Source organism: Antechinus flavipes, chromosome 3, assembly GCF_016432865.1.
Source record: "Antechinus flavipes isolate AdamAnt ecotype Samford, QLD, Australia chromosome 3, AdamAnt_v2, whole genome shotgun sequence".
NCBI classification, from domain to species: domain Eukaryota; kingdom Metazoa; phylum Chordata; class Mammalia; order Dasyuromorphia; family Dasyuridae; genus Antechinus; species Antechinus flavipes.
This window is the reverse complement of record NC_067400.1, coordinates 270,963,104-270,986,001: the sequence shown is the minus strand read 5'-3', so window position 1 is coordinate 270,986,001 and position 22,898 is coordinate 270,963,104. Positions and strand designations below refer to the sequence as shown.

Here is a 22,898-nt window from a genome sequence, read left to right as displayed (position 1 = left end):
ATACATATGTAAAGATCCCATGGAGAAAGTACTTTTAGGGCACATGAGAATCTATGTTCTCCTTCTTCTTGGGGGTAAAGAAATAATTTTGTTTGGAAAATTGAGACAACTATTCTCATCCTAGGAATCAGGTTACTTTGCATTGCCACAAGTTTCCATCTGAATACTTCAGTTTTGGTCCCCTGTAGTATACTTTTTAAAACTTGTATTTCTATGTTTTTTTTCATATTGGCATAATGTACATTTGAATATTTGCTTTAAAAAATGGCAAATTGTCACGCCTTGTCAAAAAGAAGACTACTGATTGATAGAGAAAATCTGTGTTGGCTGGGGGGGAAGTTTTTTTTTTTTCCTAAAATCTTTCTCTGATTTGTCAAATATTTTGCCAAAAAACAATCTCTTTCTATTTGAAATGCTATTCAAGACATATGGGATAAAGAAATTCTTACAACTCATATGATTAGTTTTTCCCTTTGTTCCCTTAAGTACCTTTGTGCATTCAAAAAAGATGTTATAAGTCTGGTTGTTGTTTGTTCTTCATTTTCAAAAAGAACTAATAATATCTATCATAGGGTGATGTATTGACCCATGCATGAAATGGATTTAAGTGAAGAAGGATTGCATATAATTGTCAGTTTCATTCTTCCAGAGTGAGTCCAGTGGCAAGGCAAAAGTCAGGATGACTGACAATGGCCCTGGGTTATCTGACTGGCAATTCAGTTGAGGACCATGGCATCTTTGATTTGTGACCAAACTCTAAGAACATCATGACACCTCTTTCAGTCATCTTCATAGCCATTGAAAGGAATTGTTCTCATTAACCCAGTATGCTTGGGGAAGTCTTCACATGCTTGGGTAGATATTATACTAACAGTTTGATGTATTTGAGGCCCATTAGTTACCCTCAATTGGTTTAGCTCATCTTCCAAGATGGTTTATTGAGGTATGGCTCCTCTTCATTCTATAGCTACATAGTCATAAATGAGAGTTGAATTCCAGGTAGATACCAAAGTTAGAACAGCAGCACTGAAAATGATTTGTCAATCCTTTATACCAGAGGTGCTAGTCCTCCTTGACATACATCATATATTGTGTACAATATGAACAGATCACAGTGGGATGATATAAAGCAATAATGCCCATCCTATTGCAGAAAAATAAGAGAAAAAGACATGTAGAGATAAACTGCTTATTTCTGGACACCAGTTTATTAAACAATCACTTTCATTAGGTATACTTCAAGAGGGTTGCTTATTAAATATTCACAATTTTTTTACCTAATAATATGGCCTAGATATAGTTGGCTTTTTTGCATTTAATCATGAATAGAATAAAAAAAAATCTAGTATTTTTATTTAAGACATTATCATAATTTTGGTAATCTAATCTGATATTTGTCTCTTTAGAGTTGGTAATACATTTAAAATAATATGAAATACTTTATGTTGTTTTTGAATTTTAAAACATTCATATTAAAAAGATGCAATTAAATACAAAATTTTAAATTTAAATTTAAGCAAATGTTCTTAAGGAAAAAAGTTCTTTCCCTTTTTATATTAAATTGTTGTATATTTACAAAATAAAATTAGAATACTTTCATGCTATTCATAATTCAAAGTACATAGCTTCCTTTTATTCTATACTGCTCTATGCTGTTAATTAGGGCTGGTGTGACAGGATTATTTATAATGAAAATTGGGTAAAATATATTGATAAAGACAATTTTAGATGAAATGACTGTTTCTTCTAATATTTTTATTTGCATCTTATATGTCTGCATTATACAGCAACTAATTGTAACAGCAATTGGCAGCTACATAGTAAAGGAGATTATGATATTGGGTATGGAATTAGGAAGATCTGAGTTCAAATATTACCTTAAACATGTACTAGATTTTGAACCCTTGACAAAAAAATAGGAAATGGATGTCTGCAGTACTTCATTAGTGAACTAAGAGGGCAAAATCTGTTTCTCTATGATTATAAAAGAAAAACGATCAACTCCTAGTAAAAGCCTATATTTAATGGACATCTGGTTTTTTGGAGGAAATGGCATATTTTTCTTTTCTTTTTATAGTTTCTAAAACATGTAGAAGAGAGACTATCTAAGGTGACCAGAAATTACTAGCCAGTCTAGAAAATTACTAGCCAGAAATTTGGTCCTGTATCCATATACCAAATGTTACTTTAGGAAAACTGGAACATAAGATGACAGGAAAAAATAATGATGAATGTTGGAGGGGATGTGGGAAAACGGGGACACTGATGCATTGTTGGTGGAGTTGTGAACGAATCCAGCCATTCTGGAGAGCAATCTGGAATTATGTCCAAAAAGTTATCAAACTGTGCATACCCTTTGATCCAGCAGTGTTTCTATTGGGCTTATACCCCAAAGAGATACTAAAAAAGGGAAAGGGACCTGTATGTGCCAAAATGTTTGTAGCAGCCCTGATTGTAGTGGCTAGAAATTGGAAAATGAATGGATGCCCATCAATTGGAGAATGGCTGGGTAAATTGTGGTATATGAATGTTATGGAATATTATTGCTCTGTAAGGAATGACCAGCAGGATGAATACAGAGAGGCTTGGAGAGACCTACATGGACTGATGCTAAGTGAGATGAGCAGAACCAGGAGATCATTATACACTTTGACAACGATATTGTATGAGGATGTATTCTGATGGAAGTGGATTTCTATGACAAAGAGACTTAACTGAGTTTCAATGGATAAATGATGGACAGAAACAGCTATACCCAAAGAAGGAACACTGGGAAATGAATGTGAACTATTTGCATTTTTGATTTTCTTCCCGAGTTATTTTTACCTTCTGAATCCAATTCTCCCTGTGCAGCGGGAGAACTGTTTGGTTCTGCAAATATGTATTGTATCTAGGATATACTGCAACATATTTAACATATATAGGACTGCTTGCCATCTTGGGGGGGGTGTGGAGGGAGAGAGGGGAAAAAATGAAATATAAGCGAGTGCAAGGGATAATGTTGTAAAAAAATTATCCTGGCATGGATTCTGTCAATACAAAGTTATTATTAAATAAAATAAAATTCAAAAAAAAAAAAAAAAAAAAAAGGAAAACTGGAACATACTCTGAATCGATGTTTCCAGTCTTCCTCAACATTTATAACCTTTGTTGTTTCTCTTCCTCTAGAATGTCCATATGAGCTTTTATTTCTAAACTCCTTTATCCTTTTTTTTAAATTAACTTTTGCTGCTATTACTGATGGAGTTTAACTTTTTTTACCCCAGACCAGAAATCCTAAAATATCTTGGAAGTGCATTGAGTCAATTCAAATTGAGAAAATCAGAGGACCTAATTTTCCTGATTCTATTTTATAAACATAGCTAATTTTGAATTAATATGCTTATAGGTAACCCAAGCAGGAGCCAGTACTTACTCAAAAATACTTCTTGGGAAGAAGCTTCTTGGGCAAAAATTACTAAAGCTTGTTTTAGGCTCTATTTTTTTTATACTCTTCCTCTTTTAATGCAAAGATAGTAATAATTAATTAAGGGCATGGATTTGCCCTTTGCCAATATCAAAGGTTATGAGGAATTATTTAATCTTTTAATCCTCTAGGAACTGCATCTTTACACTTAAAGGACTATTAAACTCAACTTGATATTATAATGGCCAAGCCAAAAGTATTATTCTAGAATTTGGCATAAGAATAAACTAAAAAAAATTCTTCAAAATTAAATAAAAAAGTATAGAAATCTTTGTTATCAAGATGTATCCAGAAATAAAGCATTTTAAAACAAGAGTCACCTATCTTCCTACAAAGTGTCTTATAAAATGTAGCACTCTTTGTGGTCGCAAAATAACTTATAACTGATGAAAATATGTTCCCATAATGTTAAAACTAATATATAATGGTACTTGTATAGCACATAATAGAACACATTAGGGAGAAATATTCATATCTTAAGAAATACTAAAATGACAAAAAAGTTCATAGTTCCAAAGCTATAGTTAGGAATTCTGACCACTGAGGCAAATTCATCTGAGGCATGATGATGGTCTATTGCTGACCTGTTTCTCAGAGATTATAACCCTAGCCTCCACAGTGCAATGAATGCTTCTTAATTCCTCTTCCAGAGGAAGGAGTGGAAGAAGTAGAAGAAAACAAATCCCCATGGAAATCCTTGAAAGACTTAATCTATGTAGCCTTCTTTCATATATATATATATATATATATATATATATATATATATATATATATATATATATATATATATATATATATATGCTCCAGGGAAAAAATTCAAGTCACCATACACCTTTAAAGTTGTTAAATCTAATGCATTCTTTCAGTACCAGGAAAAAGAAAATGCCATTTTCTACTGCTTCCAGCCAGAAGAGATAATTCCCTCCCCCATATAGAATAAGTTATCATATTTTGCCATTATTATACTTAAGAGTGTATACATCTCCATATTGCCATTAGATTATAAATTTCTTGAGAACAGACTATAGCAAATTGATTTTTGTCTGCCCCCAAATGCATTTTTCTCGTACATAAAAACTACTTAGTAAGGCTTTGTTGAATTGATGTGTTAATAAATGGATAAATACCAAATTCATTTTTAGATACTTATAGCTTCAATCTAGCTTTGTTTTGATAGTAGAATCTGGCAAAGGCAATAAGAAGATGAGATCAGCTTTTATTTGTACTTTTATTGGTGAAATCACCTTGGCATGTAATAGAAGTTTCAACAGAAAAAAAAAAGTCAACATTTCTGTAGAAAGGGATGCCTAGGTATGGAAAATTACTCTTTGGGCTGTATATCTTAGGTTCCATATACTTTTCTGAAAACCGAGATCTAAAAGGAGAATTTAATTTTAGGAGAAATATGATTAAATAGAAAAACACTTTATAGGAAGTCTCCAAATAAGACAAAAGGTCAAGACAATAGATATAGAGACATTTGGTGTAGTCCAGTCCCTTTAATTAATGTAAGAGGATATTGAGGTCCCAAGCACAAGTAGGCTATCTCAGAGTTCACACGTAAGTCCAAGTATTCTGACTCCAAAGCAAATGAATGTTATTCTTACTAAACTACACTTCTCAAGAATCTGTTTACTTTGCAAAGTAAATTTTACTCAAAGAGATTAAATTAAAGCTGGTAGAAACTTATCTGGAATCTTATGGATAGTTTTAAAGAGGAAAATAGAGCAAGAAAAAGAGTTTGTTGACTAAGAAAAATTGTTTTTGTTATAGTTTTTTTCCTTGTTTGTTTGTTTAAGATAAATCAGTTAAATATATATTTCTGTAAAGAAAAGAGATTCATAGAAATAGCCTTCTGGAATTATATACTCTGAAGTTTTCATCAATGCCTGAAACTAAAGAGTCGGAATTGAAGGTAGGCATTTAAGAAGAGATAGGGGGATATGAGAAGCAAATATAATGAAAATGACATCAGAAAAAAATGGAATTTATATTTCTGGATCAATGTTTAAATTTAATAAATGATAGGCCCAAAGATAGTCATGTAATCTAATAAAATACATTTAATAAAATATATGCTTTATTATATCACTGCTTCTGAAGAATCAAAGATTAGTATTACATAGAAGGCAATGGATAAATAAATGTTAGGTATGCACACATCAATATATATGGAATGTGAAATAATGAGTAAGAAAATAAATAAAGGATATTATCAAGGAATCTATAATAGGAATAGAAGATGAATTAATCATGTGATATGAATTAGGAATGACAGGTAGAGAGTCAAGAGTGTTCCACAAAAAACCTTACAATGTTGGGGGAAAATAGACAATAATGCTACCTTTATTTCTGTGTCAATTGAGGGCTGAATTTCATATTATACATATATTTCATTGCTCTATTCTGTTGTGTTTTAAATTCTGTAATATTTTAAGAATGGTTGTTATATAAATGCTATATGCAAAAGCTGTAAATCTTTTTTTCTAAGATTTTTAAAAATTATTTTCTTTTTTTAAATTTTATAATAACTTCTTATTGACAGAACCCATGCCAGGGTAATTTTTTACAACATTATCCCTTGCACTCACTTCTGTTCCGATTTTTCCCCTCCCTCTCTCTATCCCCTCCCCTAGATGGCAAGCAGTCCTATATATGTTAAATATGTTGCAGTATATCCTAGATACAATATATGTTTGCAGAACCAAACAGTTCTCTTGTTGCACAGGGAGAATTGGATTCAGAAGGTAAAAATAACCCGGGAAGAAAAACAAAAATGCAAATAGTTTATATTCACTTCCCAGGGTTCTTTCTTTGTGTGTAGCTGCTTCTATCCATCATTGATCAATTGAAACTGAGTTAGTCTCTTTGTCAAAGAAATCCACTTCCATCAGAATACATCTTCTTACAGTATCATTGTTGAGGTATATAATGATCTCCTAGTTCTGCTCATTTCACTTAGCATCAGTTCATGTAAATCTCTCCAAGCCTCTCCAATACCTCTCCAAGGTATTCATCCTGCTGGTCATTTCTTACAGAACAATAATATTCCATAACATTCATATACCACAATTTACCCAACCATTCTCCAGTTGATGGGCATCCATTCAATTTCCAGTTTCTAGCCACTACAAACAGGGCTGCCACAAACATTTTGGCACATACAGGTCCCTTTCCCTTCTTTAGTATTTCTTTGGGATATAAGCCCAGAAGTAACACTGAAAAGCTGTAAATCTTATAGAGCATACTATAATGAATATTAAAACCATTCTTACTTTAAAATCGAACATTGACTCAGTGACCAGGAGCATTTAAAACAATTTTTGGAGGAATATGTGATTAAAAATGCAAAAACATTAGGGACAGTACCAAATCAAGATGGCAAGGAACAGGGAGGAATTAGCCTCAATTTCCCCAAATTCCTTTAAATATTGACATAAAACAATTCCTAAAATAGAAGAACTTTCAAAAGGACAGGATGAAATAGTTTTCTAGTCAAAGAAAACTTAGATTAGAAGAAAAGGTCTGTTATACCTGAGAAAGAGCAGAGCACAGTCCAGACTGAGCTAAGGCAGCACTTGCACCCTCAGAAACCAGGAGTAGACTTTAGTAGCCACTAACTCAGCAGAGGCAGCAACTTTTTCCAGAGCTTACAATCATAGGTAGTAAGTGGGTTTAACAACTGGTCAGAAGATTACAGAGGTCTCTTTGCTAACATTGAGTCATGGTCCTGGGTGCAGTCCCAGGGAGAGGAAGAGCATTAGCACACCAGAGTTTGGGATCAGTATAGACACGGACCCTCTTCACAGTTCCAGAGCACAAAAAAAAATTTGTGGTTATTCACATACCAGAATAAAGGCCAGGAGATTAGAAATCACCCCTCTTCTTAGATTATACCACTACAGAAGAATTGAAAACTTACAGGTTCTTAAAAGTATCTCTGAAAATAACTACATAAAACCTCTGAAGCTTGGGACAGTGCACCTTCCAACCTAGAAGCAAAGCCCCGTTTTACCAGAGGAGTTAAAAGTCAAGAAATAGATCTGGTATTCCTCAATTTGATGAAGTGTCAAAGAATATGAACAGACAATATTTAGATAAATTAAAGACATATGAAAAAATGCTCTAAAGTATTGATTAGCACAATACAAATTAAGACAACTCTGAGGTACTACCTCATATCTTGAAGATTGGCTAACATGACAGGAAAAGATAATGATAGATGTTGGATGTGATGTGGGAAACTGGAGCACCAATACATTATTGATGGAATTGTGAAATGATCCAATCGTTTTGGAGAACAATTTGGAATTATTCCTAAAGTGCTATAAAACTGTGTATATCCTTTGATCCAGCAGTCTTGCTGTTGGGTCTGTATTCCAAAGAGATAATAAAAAGTGAAAAAGACTCATATGTGCAAAAATATTTGGAGCAGTTCTTTTTTGTAGTGGCAAGAAAGTAGAAATTAACTGGATTTCCATCAGTTGAGGAATGGCTGAACAAATTATAATATATGAAATTAATGGAATATTATTGTTCTCTAAGAAATGGTGAACAGACATTTCAGAAAAGCCTGGGAAGACCTAAAGTGATGCTGGGTGAAGTGAACAGAACCAGGAAAACTTCATACATAGTAACATCAAAATTATGTAATGATCAACCATGATGGTCTTGGTTCTTTTCAACAATGCAGTGGTTTAAGGCAATTCCAATAGACTTGGGAGGAAATATACCAATCACATCCAGAGTGAGAACTATGAAAATTGAATGTAGATTGAGGTATAGTATTTTCACTTTTTAGTTTATGGGTGTTTTTTCTTCCTCATTTTTTTTGTTTTTTTCTTTTGGTCTGATTTTTCATATACAATATGACAAATATTGAAATATGTTTAAAGGGATTGTACATTTTTAACCTATATCAGATTATTTTCTGTGTTTGCATAGGAGGAGATAAGAGAGAGAGAGAAAAAAACTTAGAACGCAAAGTTTTACAAAAATCAATGTAGAAAACTATCCTTACATGTTTTTGGGAAAATAAAATACTACTTTAAAAAGATGTAGGCTATGAAAATAAGCATACAGCAGAAAAAAACATTCTAGACAATTGAAAGAGTTGCTATGGTGACAAGAAAGACCAAAACACACAAAAGATAACAACAAATCTCCTACATTCAAATTTTCCAAGAAAATATGAATTTGTTTCTGGGAGTGGAAGAGCTCAAAAAGGATTTTTAAAATCAAGTGAGAGATGTAGAAGAAAAATTGCATAGAGAAATGAAAATGGTACAAGAAAATCATAAAATAACAAGGCAGGTAATTGGTAAAGGAGACACACACACAATTATGAAGAACATAACACCTTAAGAAAGAGACTGGGCCAAATGGCAAAAGAGGTTTTAAAAAGCTAATGAAGAAAATAATACCTTAAAAAGAAGAATTGTCCAAATGGAAAGAGAGGTACAAAAATTTCTTGAGGAAAAAATAAACTCCTTAAAAAATGGAATTGGCCAATGAAAAAGGAGGTACAAAAGCACAGCAAAAATAATTCCTTCAAAATTAGAACTGAACAAATAGAAACCAATAATTTTATAAGAAATTTTAAAAAAATAAAACAAAACCAAAATAATAAAAAAGCAATATGAAATATCTTATTGGAAAAACAACTGACCTAGGAAATAAATCTAGGAAAGATAATTTTTAAATTATTGGACTATTTGAAAGTCATGATCAATAAAAGAACCTAGTCATCATATTTGAAGAAATTATTTGTGAAAACTACCATGATATTCTAGAACCAATGGGTAAAATAGAAATTTAAAAACATCTCCTGAAATTAATCCCCAAATGAAAACTCCCAGAAATATTATAGTCAAATTCCAGAGTTTCCAGGTCAAAGAGAAAATATTGCAAGTAGCCAGACAAAAACAATTTAAGTATTATGGAGCCACCATCAGTATTATGTAAGACTTATAAGTTTCCACAGTAATGTATCAGAAGGTTTGGAATATGATATTTCAAAAAGTAAAGGAGCTAGGATTACAACCAAGAATCACTTACCCAAAAAACTGAGTATAATCCTTAAGGGAAAAAATGAATATTCAATGAAATAGGGAACTTTCAAGCATTCTTGATGAAAAGACCAGAGCTGACAAAAAGTTATCAAACTGTGCATACCCTCTGATCCAGCAGTGTTTCTACTAGCCTCTACCCCAAAGAGATACTAAAGTAGGAAAAGGGACTTGTATGTGCCAAAATGTTTGTGGCAGCCCTGTTTGTAGTGGCTAGAAGCTGGAAAATGAATGGATGCCCATCAATTGGAGAATGTCTGGGTAAATTGTGGTATATGAACGTTATGGAATATTGTTGTTCTGTAAGAAATGACTAGCAGGATGAATACAGAGAGGATTGGTGAGACGTATATGAACTGATGCTAAGTGAAATGAGCAGAATCAGGAGATCATTATATACCTCAACAATGATACTGTATGAGGATGTATTCTGATGGAAGTGAATTTCTTCGACAAAGAGATCTAACTCAGTTTCAATTGATCAAGGATGGACAAAAGTAGCTACACCCAAAGAAAGAACACTAGGAAATGAATGTAAACTGCTTGCATTTTTGTTTTTCTTCCCGGGTTATTTTTACCTTCTGAATCCAATTCTTCCTGTGCAGCAAGAGAACTGTTTGGTTCTGCACATATATATTGTATCTAGGATATACTACAACATATTTAACATGTATAGGACTGCTTGCCTTCTGGGGAACAGGGTGGAGGGAGGGAGGGGAAAAATCGGAACAGAAGTGAGTGCAAGGGATAATGTTGTAAAAAATTACCCTGGCATGGGTCTCTGTCAATAAAAAGTTATATATTAAAAAAAAAAAAAAAAGACCAGAGCTGAACAAAAAATTTAACCTGCAAGTATAAGACTCAAGAGAAATACAAGAAGGTAAACAACAAAGGGAAATCATAAGGGACTTAAGGTTAAACTGTTTACATTCCTACATGGGAAGATACTTATCAATTATAATAGCTATCTCATTATTAGAGTACTTGGAAGGAACATGTATATATAGAGAGGGCACAGGTGTTAGCTAAATGTGAAGGGAAGATATCTAAAAAAATAAAATTAAGGAATGAGAAAGGAATGTACTAGGAGAAAAGGAAAGGAAAGGAAGAAGTAGGGTATGTCAATTATCTTGCATAAAAGAGGCAAGAATAAGATTTTACAGTGAAGGGGAATTGAGGAAGATGAGGGGAATGAGTGAGCCTTATTCTCATCAGAATTGACTCAAATTGGGAATAACATACATACTCATTTGGGTCAAGAAAAACCTTAAATACTTCCCCCACTTTCCTATAGGATAAGATAAATTTCTTGAACCAATTGAGTTAAAGAAGAAAGAGCAGATTGGGGAAGGAATAGTCAGAAGGAAAACACTTTTGAGGAGAGAAGGTGAAAGGGAGAGAATAGAATAAACAGAGTAGGGCTTTAGGTTGAAGGGGAATAGAGTTAGCAATAGTAGCTATGAAAAATTTTAAAGCAAGTTTCTTGATAAAAATCTCATTTCTCAGACACAACTGTATAACTGTATAATAGTTATAAAATAATCTATAAACTGTATAATATCTATAAAATATCTATAAAAAGAAGAGCCATTCCCCAATTGGTCAATGATCAAAAAAGATGACCAGTTTTCAGATGAAGCAATCAAACTCTCTATAGCCTTATGAAAAAAATGTTCAAACTCACTATTGATTGGAGAAATGCAAATTGCATCAATTCTGAGGTACTACTTCATAACTATTAGATTGACTAATAGGGGAGAAAAGGAAAATGACAAATGTTGGAGGGGATGTGGGAAAAATGTGTCATAAGTATATTTTTGGTGGAGTTGTAATCTGATTTAACCATTCTGTAGAGCAATTTGGAACTAATCTAAAAAGAATATGAAATCAGGCATATCCTTTGACCTAGCAATATCACTACTAATTCTGTGTTCCAAAAGAGAGTAAAAAGAAATGAAAAGGATTTGTATGTACAAAAATACTTATGGCAGCTCTCTTCTGAAAGCAAAAGCACAAGAAATTGAAGGGATATTTTTTAATTGGGATATAGCTGATAAAATTGTGATATGTGATTATGATAGAATAACATTGTGAGATAAGAAAAAAAAAGTGTACCCTCAGAAAATTCTCAGACTTACATAGGCTGATACAAAGTAAAATATATTACATATGAAGTAACAAGTATCATCTGTAAAGTAGCAATACTACTTTGTAAGATGATCAGTTGTGAATTACAGCTATTCTCAGCAAAACAAGGATGCAAGACAACACATGTATAACTTATATTTAATTTCTTGCATTCTCAATGGGATAGAGGATAGGGCGGGGAGAGGGAGAGAATTTGGAATTCAAAGTTCCAAAAACGAATGTTAAAAATTGTTTTCTACATGTAATTGGTGAAAAATAAAATATAAAGCAATTTTTTTAAGAATTGAAAACAACTGCAAGAACTGAGAAAAAAAATGCTATAGAACAGCCTATTTCCTCAGTATGTAAGCATAGTCTCAGAAATGCTTAGTACCTGGAGGGTATCTTGCAATATGACTTGTACAAGACACATGTATATGTATATATATAATATGTGACATATGTAACATTATTAATAATGTATATTTTATTTTTTTATTATAGCTTTTTATTTACAAGATATACGCATGGGTACTTTTTCAGCATTGACACTTGCAAAACCTTTTGTTCTGATTTTTCTCCTCCTTCCCCTCACCCTCTCCCCCAGATGGCAGGTAGACTACATGTTAAATATGTTAAAATATGTAAGTACAATTGTATATTTTATTTGTGTATATATATATATATATATATATATTATATAAATATATATTTGGTTATGACCCTAGCACCTGGCACAGGGATTAAGTAAGTCTATAATAAATACCTATAGATGGGTTCTGCAAGTAGGATACTACATATACATAGACCTTCATATTCAGGGAAATTTGAAGGAAAGATTTCCCTTAGGAATCTTAATAAATGGATTCCTGCCCCAGACTTTGGGGCAGAACAAAATTGGATCCCTGCCAGTCAACCTAAGAACATTTCATCCCTAAAAACATACCTCAGGAGGTTCCTCCCTCTTCTCCCACCCCCATGATAACCACTGCCCAGGGAACTATGGGTACTATACCTGTGCCCAAGATTAGAATCATACAGTGCCTCAACTTCACCTCTAAGCCATAAAATTATCATATAAGTGACATGAAACACCTGGTTTCTTTTACTTTTCCATATAAATGTATCTTTGTGCTATTGGTTCTTTGCTACCTTCTTTTAGAATTTTGCCAACTTTAATTGGCATTACAATTATAATAAACTTTGCCCCTTGATTTGGAAATGGGTTAGCGCCTGCAAATTCTTTTGAGATACCACCTGACACTGGTTTGGAATACCAACACTTTGGGGTTCCCATTGAACCTCAATAGTATTACTATCTCAATTTTATAGTAAAGAAACTGGAGGCACACAGAGGTTATGACCTACTAAAGGGTTATTCAGCTAGCAAGTGTAGGAGACAGGATTTGAAGTAAGTTCTTCCTGACTCAGTTCTTTCCCAATCAGTGAAAACAAACAAACAATAAAGTAACATTAAAATACTCCTAAGGTTCAGCAGAAGGAAATACAACAGAAAGATATTCTACATGAAAATTTCCCTCACAAAGACATAAAAGTAATGATGACTTTTAGCTAACAATATGTGAGACAATAGTCTTTGGTAATTCAGTGAGGGGAAACATGAGTGTTTTAATCATAAATGAGGAGTGTTTACACTCTATAGAATGTTCCTACTAAAATGCTCTATGATGCATTGAATTAGAGAAGAGAAAATATCTACATTTTGGTAGTCTCCTATTTGTTAAATAATCACCAGCCCTCAATATAGCACCTCATCCTTTCTTCCAAGAATCTTAGAGATTTACAAAAAAAAGCACTAGATATTATAACTAATATGTTTGCTGTCTATAGAATGATATTCTTCTCCAAAATCTAATTCTAGAAAATACTAAAGGACAAAGTTGGAAGGATGGGAGGTTGGAGTAGATCTTTCACTTCTCTTTTATTCCCAGGACACAAGGAATAGGTATATTTTTGTTGTATTAACCTTTATAAACACAGGAAATGGAAAAGAAGAAAATATACCCAAATGTAACAAACTCTTATTTGTAGAAAAGAAAAAAAAAAACAAATACCAATGAAAGCAAGAAATGCATGAAGTAAATTCATTTCAAATGACTTTTACAAGTATTAGTGAATGGTAGAGGACAAGTTGAATCCCTTGAAAGAGAATATTGTATTTAAAATATATACTCCCTGAACAAAAGAGAATTTCTAAGAACTGAAATCTTTAAAGTACACCTTCTGCCTTTCTCCAAATAGTCTGTTGACAGTAATGTCCAGAGAAGGCTTACATCAAATGTTCATGACAAGACTATCTGAAAGCCTCTTATTTTTTTATATGTCACTTCATATTTTCTGGGGATGGCAAAGAACATAAGTGTGAAAACATAATGGAATAGAACTAATAAGCAAATGTTCCAGTATATACTTTGTAAGCCCAAGTCTAGCTCTGTGTGGGCACACCAATTTACCCTCTACAGCTTCAAAAGAGAGAAAACTCTCACCCTGCCATACCTAGATGGATTTTTTACCCCATACCTATTCACTAATGGCTTCTTTCAAAGATTTTAAGACAGCCTAGTCTCTAAGTTTTGAGTGAAATAAAAATCTAAATTATTGCCCCACAAACTACACTTCTTTATTTTTATCTTTCACAAAGATGGATTTGCATGAAATTTTATAAATAAATTAATAATTAAATATCATAGCACCAATAGTACTGTGCTATATATTTTAGAGCACTACGACTCATCTGATTTATAATTTTTGGAAAAGATCCCTATTAAGTTTTCTAGAAGATACCTAGAAAAAATCATGACAGTTGAGAAATATAAATACACAGAGAATTCTGTTTTTTTAATTGAGAAATGAAGTAAAACTAGTGATAAGAATGATCCTTTTTGTTCCAAATTATCAAATTAAAAGGAAAGTTTCAATTATTTAAGAGGATATGCCATTATTTATGACTATATGCTACAAGGAGGTCCTGTTGAATGTGAATAATTAGGGTGAATAATGAATTTTCTTAAATGGTCACATAATTGGAGTTCTCATTACATAATTATACTAGATTGGAACATGTGATTTTTAAAATAATTAAAATTTCAAATATATGCAGGTACTTCAGAGGATGCATTATTTGTACTAATCAGGACTTTGATTTTCTGATGCTGAAGTGATATTGGTTTTACTTAGTATTAGAAAATTCAGTCAAGTTTTATACTTATAGATTTTTATGTACTAAACAGCTTTTCAAGATTTGAATCCTGTCTCTAATAGTTCTTGTCAGAATCTGCCTGGAGGCTGACAGAGGGAAGCCTGTCTGTACTGAGTGGTTTTCAGTTTTAGTTGTTAAGGCACATCTGCTGGAGTTAGTGGAAAAAATATGCAGAGGGGCCAAATCTATTAACATACTGACTTCAAATAACAGCCTAACTCTGGGAGAAAGAAGTCAAACTATCTTTAAAAGGGAGGACTCTATATGAGGCTGGTAGAGGAAAAGTCATCAAACAGGAGTAATGATGTTAACAAAATAAAAACATTAACAAAATTTTTAAAAAAGAAAATAAAGACGAGATAGAGATTAGGAAATTTTATACTATCTTCTATGTGATAAGAGTTTTACTCTGCAAATTGCTCTACTCTGTGTGTATATGTATGTGTATATGTACATATGAAATATGTGTATGTATAGAAACACATAAAAATATAGACTCACATGGAGAGGTTAGATATGAAAAACTTCCCAGTGGGTTTTACTTTTGATCTGTACATTTAAGAAGACAGATTGGTGCTAAGTAGAAGAAAAGGTATTTTTTGTGTATGTGTGTGTGTGAACAATGACTTATAAAAGACAAAACAGTGTTAACAATTTTTATCTCTTTTTTTCACTTTGTGTCCCTTTATTTTAATTGCATTAAACCTGATTTATTAATACATTTATTTTTTAGTCCTCTTAATGCAAGGCCAATATTTAATATATGTAAAATAAATATAAAAATATTTACTCTTCTTTATAAGTTATATAATTTCTATTTAAATTCTGAGCTTTTATTTCTTCAACATCTCTTTTGTTTTGCTGTCACTTAATAAAAGACACAAATGTGTCACTGTTAAGTAGGTCAGTGTTTAGAAATTTGGGACATTCTTAGTTTATTCAAAATTAGAAAGAGGTACAGAACAAAAATATTGAAACCCACTAGAGGGTGCTGAGACCTTTGTGAATTCAAAAATTCTGATCCTTTATTACGGAATCTGGTAACTTAACAGAAATCCTCTCAAACAGAAGAAATGGAAGATTTGGAAGACATTAAAAAGTTTTGGCTACTTTTAAGGAATTTAAAATTTGTTTAGGAAATAGGAAGGAAAAAATCCTTAAAATCATTGCTATTTAAAAATAAAAAGAGTCATTTTAGAAGAAAGTAAGTTCTCCAACAATGGAGGTTGGATGACCATGTTTAGGGAACAGTTCACAGTGTTTAGAATTAATTTTAATCTAGAAAGGAATTTAGCAATCATCTAGTACAACCTTCTCATTTTACAGCTAAGGAAAGTGAAGTGAGGTGACTTTCCCAAGGTCTCCCAAGTGGTTTTTGAATTCCTGTCCTTTGCTATAGGCTTTTCACTGTGCCACATTAAAGTCTCAATATCTAAATTTGTTTTATCAGGAAGTTACCTGGTATCCTAATAACTAGACTACTGCAGTTGGCATCATCAAGAAGACCATCACTGAAATCCTACCTAAGTTACTAATAGTGTAAATCTGAGGAAATCATAACTTTACTTCTCTGATCTCAGTTCCCTTTTATGTAAAATGGGGATAATAATAGTTTCTATCTCATATAGTATCTCAGATATCATATGAACTACATGTCACAAAACTGATTGTATTTTTTTGTTTTTTAAATAAAATTCTTTTATAATATGTGTGTGTGTATATACACACACACACATATATATATATACATATATATATATATATACATATATATAGTTTTTATATTGCCTAAACTCTTTCATTTATCTATCCTTGACCTTTTCCTTCTGACATAATCACTTCTAATACAAAAGATATTTTATAAAAATAAAAAGGACAAAAGGGAGAAAATATCCTAGCAAAACTAATCAAATAAACAGAGAATAAGACAAAATATGGATTGCTCCAAAACTGTGGACATCTATCTATTCAAATAAATCCTGAATGTGTCTCTAACCTTGGAGTCAAGTTTATTCTTTGTAATTTAGTAATATTTGACCCTTATTTTATGAGAGTCATTCTATTCATTTACATTGTAGTTATTTTATATATTCTTTTCATAGTTCTGCTTACTTTAATGTGTACTTTTGCATTATTTCATGTAAGTCCATCCATATTCCTCTGTATTTTTACATTATTTTAATAATGTGTATCATTTTTATTTTTATATCTGCTTCCCTGAACACAATCAGTTAATAAGCATTTATCTGGCACCGACAAGTGTTGCCAGAAACTTTTCTAAGCACTGAGGATACATTGAAATGTAAGAGATATTTCCTGCTCTTGAAAGCTCACAGTCTAATGGGAGAGATGATATGCAAATGAGCTTGTACAAACTACATATAGGGAAAGTAAGAAATCAACAAAGGGAGACTCTAGAATTAAGAGAGATCAGCAAAGGCCTCCCATGAAAGCAGAATTCTATGAAATTTGAAGGAAGCCAGGGAAGTCAGGAGATAGAGATGTGGAGGGAGGACATTCCAAACAAGGGGAAAAGCAAGTGAGAATGCAGAGGCTAGGATTTTTCCCTTTCATCTTCACCACACATCTTTCCCCTCCTACTATTACCAAACATTGGAATGTGTTTTGTTACATTCTGCATGTGTTGCATAAATATTCATTGATTGTAAGCTACTTGAAGCCAAGGACTATCTTTTGCCTCTAGTTGTATTCCCAGCATTTAGCACAGTGCCTGTCACTTAGTAGACACTTAATAAGTGTTTATTATTTGTTTGATTGTATAATTAGATGTAGATACTTCTCAAGTTGAAAGAAAGACCAACTAAGTGCCTTTCCTTTTGAGGAAATCAGTACCTCCTGACTCAGACTTTGTACCTGGACTGGGTTTAGCAGAGGAGGGATTAAAGAAACTACCAAAAAGAGAAAACAGAAAACTTTACTTTCATTATCTTGTTCATATTAACACATATATAGTCTTTTAAATATAAAATTCTTTAGTTTTGGAGAGGAGATAATGCTAGAGTCTAATGGGAAAGAAAGCCAGGATGAATTTATCGCCTGTGAGCAGATGACTCTCATCAGATACAGTTTCATGATATGAATAGGATTTGGATACAATGATCTCTAAGATGCTATTTTATCAACATTTCTAACATGTGAGAGACAAAGGCAAGTTTCTTCACTATTTCCTCTAAAAAACATAATTTCATCACACACTTAAAATAAAGTTGGTTCTTATTTCAATCAATAAGATAATGTAGTGTAGTGTTCAGAGGACTCAATTTGGAATCCCAATAATTCAAATACCAGTTCTGTCATTATGTAACCTAGGACAAATCACTCTGAGCTCATTTATAAAATGAAGGGATTGATTAAATGCCCTTTGAAGTGCCTTCCATCTTTAAATCTACTTTAATATAATTCTGATGTATATATGTTTTCATGTATATATAAGTATATATATGTATCTATTCACATAGTAGATAATATATAGTGTAATAAACAATATAGATATTTATCTGTCTATCTGCTTATCTGTCTTCCTGCCTCTTTATAGGAGAATGCCAAATTCAGCAACACAAATCATCAGAAATCTTTGTACTTACTAGCTTGAAGTTGATTCTCTCTAGACTGTAGATCAGAAAGTATTTGTTTAAAATGGTTAGTAAAAGCAACAAAGTCTGCATCCAGGAACATGGGGCATTGTTCTTTTTCTTTCAATGCTATGCTTTGAATTTTTAATCGTTCAACTTGAGGCTGAAGAGTTGACAGGCGAGCAACTTCATCCTATACCAGAGAAAAAACACTTTAGAGTATTTTGAAAGAAAATAGCATTTGTACATTGTATACATTATAATTTTGCTTTGCTAAAGTTGTTAAAAGGCAACAATATCAGATTATCTTTTTCACTCAATATGAAAAAATAAATAAACATAACCATGATTACTTTGATGAACTCTAGTAACAGGGCAATTAAATCAAGAATAACATCTTTCTTCATTCTTATCATTACATACATGATTTCTCTATCCATTCTAAGATGACAATTTATAGTATAAATATATGCAGCAGTAAAAATGACCAATGAAAGACTTTCAATTCTATTCACAAGTATTTAAAACAAATTTTATCCTTTGTTATAGTTGACCTTAGAAATTACTTTTCTAGCCTTTTTTAATGTGCCATCTAGTTATAATCATATGCTTGGGATAAAAATTCACTCAAAAATTCTTTCACAGAATAATAACATTTAGAGTTGGAAGGGAACTCAGTTGCCTTCTAATTGAACTTAAAAAATTCACACTGTCACATGCTCCCAAAATGGACAAACAAAACTACCAAGACAGCCATTCCACTGCTTTGATAGCTATAATTGTTAAGATGCTTCTCCTGATGTTAAGCATACATTTGTCTCATTACATTTCTCAGTTACTTCAATGATATCGGGGCCAAAATAGAATGAGTCTAATCTTCCATAAGACAGCTCTTCCAATAATTAAATATGTCTATCAAGCCCTTTTTCGTCCAAGTTTTTTCTTTTCCATGCTAAATATGTACCATTCCTTTAACCAATTTTCATTGGGTATTATTAGCTCAAGCTTCTTCATAATCCTGGATTCTCTTTTTATGAATACTCTACCTTATCAATATAATTTTAAAATTCTAGTTTTGATATTAAACCCAATACTTTAAGTGTAGCATGGCCAAAGCATGGGATGTTTAGTGCTTGAAGCCTGGAAGCACTACCTCTCTTAATCCAGTCCGAGATCGTGTTAGTTTTTGTGACTGCCACATCACACTGCTGACTCATATAGAATTCACCAAAATCTACTAAATATTTTTTTCAAACAATTTTTTCCCTAACCATTGCTTCTCTATCTTTTACTAATGAAATTTAGATTTGAACTCCATTTTAAGACTTTGAATTTTTCTCTATTGAACTTCAACTTATAGATTTAATGAGAATTATGTTGTAAATTTTGTTTTTATTTTGGTTTTCATTTTGGATCCTGACTAACATTCAGTATATCAACTTTTTCTTCCTGGTTTCTGTCATCTTCAAATATGAAGATCATGCTAGCTATATCTTTATCCAAGGCATTGTTAAAAATGTTAAATATCAGAAGACCAAGCATGCATTTCTTAGGTATATAGTAGAGATCTCCTACCAATATTATATTGAACCACTGTAAACTATTTTTGGAATCCAGATATTTAATTATCTCTGCATTCATCCAAGCAAAGTATCAGCTAGTCCATATCTCTTTAAATTTTCCACAAGAAAGTATGAAACGCTTTATTAAAATATTGTAATGCCAGAGAAACTGAGGCAGGCGAGAGATTAGAGAGTTTTTTAAAAATATTTTATTAATGGGAGTAAGATTGACTGAACAGGATTCTCATTTCAAATTATCCAGTGCTGAATGGGAGAATCTCTAACCTTTATGTACCTTTTGGAGACAAAGAAGAGGAAAAGCACTGGAAAGCCCCTGTCAAGCTAGAAGAGGCCATAAACCAAAAAAACCCAGAGAAAGGATGTCTGAATACAACGAGATAAAGATGTCAGTGAAATATCTTGGAATATTTTAGAGGGATATAGTAAATTCTTGACAGAAAAAATCAGGAGGTCTACTCTCTTGTTTATCTTGCTTGGGCTAACAATTTATAACCTTAGAGTAATTGGTCCTCAGCCTTAATGGACCAGAGGGAGATTTACAGCTTAGGGGAGTAATTAGGGAGACTGAGATAAGGGAAACTTGTACAAGGAAACTGAGTCAGGACAGTTAAAGAGAACTGTGGCATAACAATATAACAAACTTTGTTGTTCTTGTTCAGTTGTTTGCCAGTGGTGATTAATTCTTTGTGACTCTAATTGAGATTTTCTTAACAAAGATATTGATGCGGTTTGCTATTTCCTTCTCTAGTTTACTTTACAGATGGGGAACTAAGCCAAAGAATGTTAAATGAACATGAGCAGGATCACACAGCTAATAAGTGTCTGTGACTGGAATTGACCCTAGGAAGATGTCTTTCTTACTCCATACCTCCATACAACTATACAATGTACCTAGCTTTCCCATAGGCAAACTACATCTTCACAATCTACTTATTTTTGCCACCCTATTCAAAAGAATAAATGCAGAATAAACCTATTCTGGACATATTTCTTCAAGTCATGTTTATATTTACAACTATAATATGTAACATAAATATTTAATATATAAAAATAAATATAATTATAATATGTATAATTACTATGTACTTTTCATCTTTGTATTCAATAGCTTTAATCCCATCTTCTATAACCCTATCACCTATAAGTTTGTTTGTTTTGAATAAAAAGTGATAAATGTAAATTTAAGATACTTATAATAGGGAACTACACATACATACATATATATATATATATATATATATATATATATATATATATATATATATATATATATAATGGCTACTTGTATAAAGATGGTTGTGTTTTGATTTGTATGACTGGAAAGAATATACATTTCTGTGGGATGATACATCTATCAGAACATTTGATACAGTGAAATTACTCATAAAAAGAAATAAATTTTTTTCTACTCCATATTGTAACCATCCTAAAACATTTTTCATAGATTTGTCCAAGATAATAGGAATGGTCTTCAAAATAACATATCTGTTTTTGACCATGTAATGTAGGGACATCAGCCCCCAAACTCTGGGTTTGTGCTTTGCTATTCTCAGCAGTCTGAAATACACTCCACTACACAAAATTCTCCCTGAGGACACACACATAGATATAATCCAGAAGAATGAAAATATTTAGGGAAAGATAACCAGGTAACCAAATTCACCAAAATAGTACTGCTCTGCCACATAGTTCTCACATAGTTCTCATTTTCACTCTTGTCAATGTAATCTATTCCCTAGTCTAGGGACCAGTTCAGTAAAACATGTTCTGAAACCTAGGATAGCTCTCTTTTTATATGCTGCCTACAAGTAACTCAGAAAGGGAGAGAATCGATTGCCCTTGGGATACATGTATGTGGGTATGTGTATGTGCAAGTGTGTGTGTGCGTGTGTGTGTGTTTGTGTGTGTATGTGTTTGTGTGTATATGTGCATCAATGTGTATCAGTACTGTGCATACATTACCTAACCAGTTTCTAGTCTCTATTCTCTCTAATTTATCCTAAATAATCGCCTTCCTAAAATATCTTTATCCACTGCCCAATAAGTTAAATCCAATTTTTATCATTTAAGAATATTCATTTCCTGATATCCTACTTATCTTTCCCTTTTTTTCCACTTTCATGGCTACTCATAGACATATTTTCTAAAAAGCACATACTTTATTGGCACACATATGTCCAGTACAATAACTGTGGTTAGGAAACCAGTTTTTTTCCCCTAGGTTACACTATGATATACTTTTTTCCTATGGGGGTTCTCCAGATGTCTATCTTTGTACCTCACATTTCGCTGTAGATACTGCACAACAAAACATCACTTCCTGAAGTTTTAATCCCTCTCTTGAGACCCTTCTCCCACTTACAGTCTCTGACTTCTTCATTACTCTGAAGGAATGGGAGGTGCCATCCATTTTTGCTTAATCAGGAAGGAGGAAAATCATAGGCAAGCTGCCCTTTGTAGGAAGAAGTGGGTATGCAAGATAGACAAGAGGGAAGGAAGGAGTGATGCCTAAATTTCTATTCCTTAGAGCTTGTTGACAAAGTGACTGTAATAAAGTAGCTGCCATCTTAAAGACATACTCTTCTTCATTATAGAGCTTTTATGTATGAAATCTGCCAAGAAGTATCACAACATTGAATGGTGATTCTTCAGGGGGCATACTGCATAATTTCTCAGCTGCCTCACTGACAAAGTTGTTATACAGTCTTGCCCAGTAGGCAAAAAATAGCCTTAGCTGCTTTAAAAACATCCAAAGGAATTTGATGTTTGTATGGTAAATGTTTAATCCCACTTCTTTTACCTAAAGGCCAAATTAATTCATCTTTACTCTTATTAAGTTGT

General features: G+C 32.5%; 1 protein-coding gene across 1 annotated transcript in view; it reads right to left on the bottom strand.

Annotated features, from left to right (window-relative positions):
* DMD (dystrophin) overlaps positions 1-22,898 on the bottom strand; it is a 2,219,276-nt gene that overhangs the window by 1,449,972 nt on the left and 746,406 nt on the right. The window contains exon 21 of the mRNA XM_051991017.1: positions 18,487-18,667. Coding sequence (XP_051846977.1) covers positions 18,487-18,667 — 181 coding nt within the window. The remainder of the gene's footprint in view (positions 1-18,486; positions 18,668-22,898) is intronic.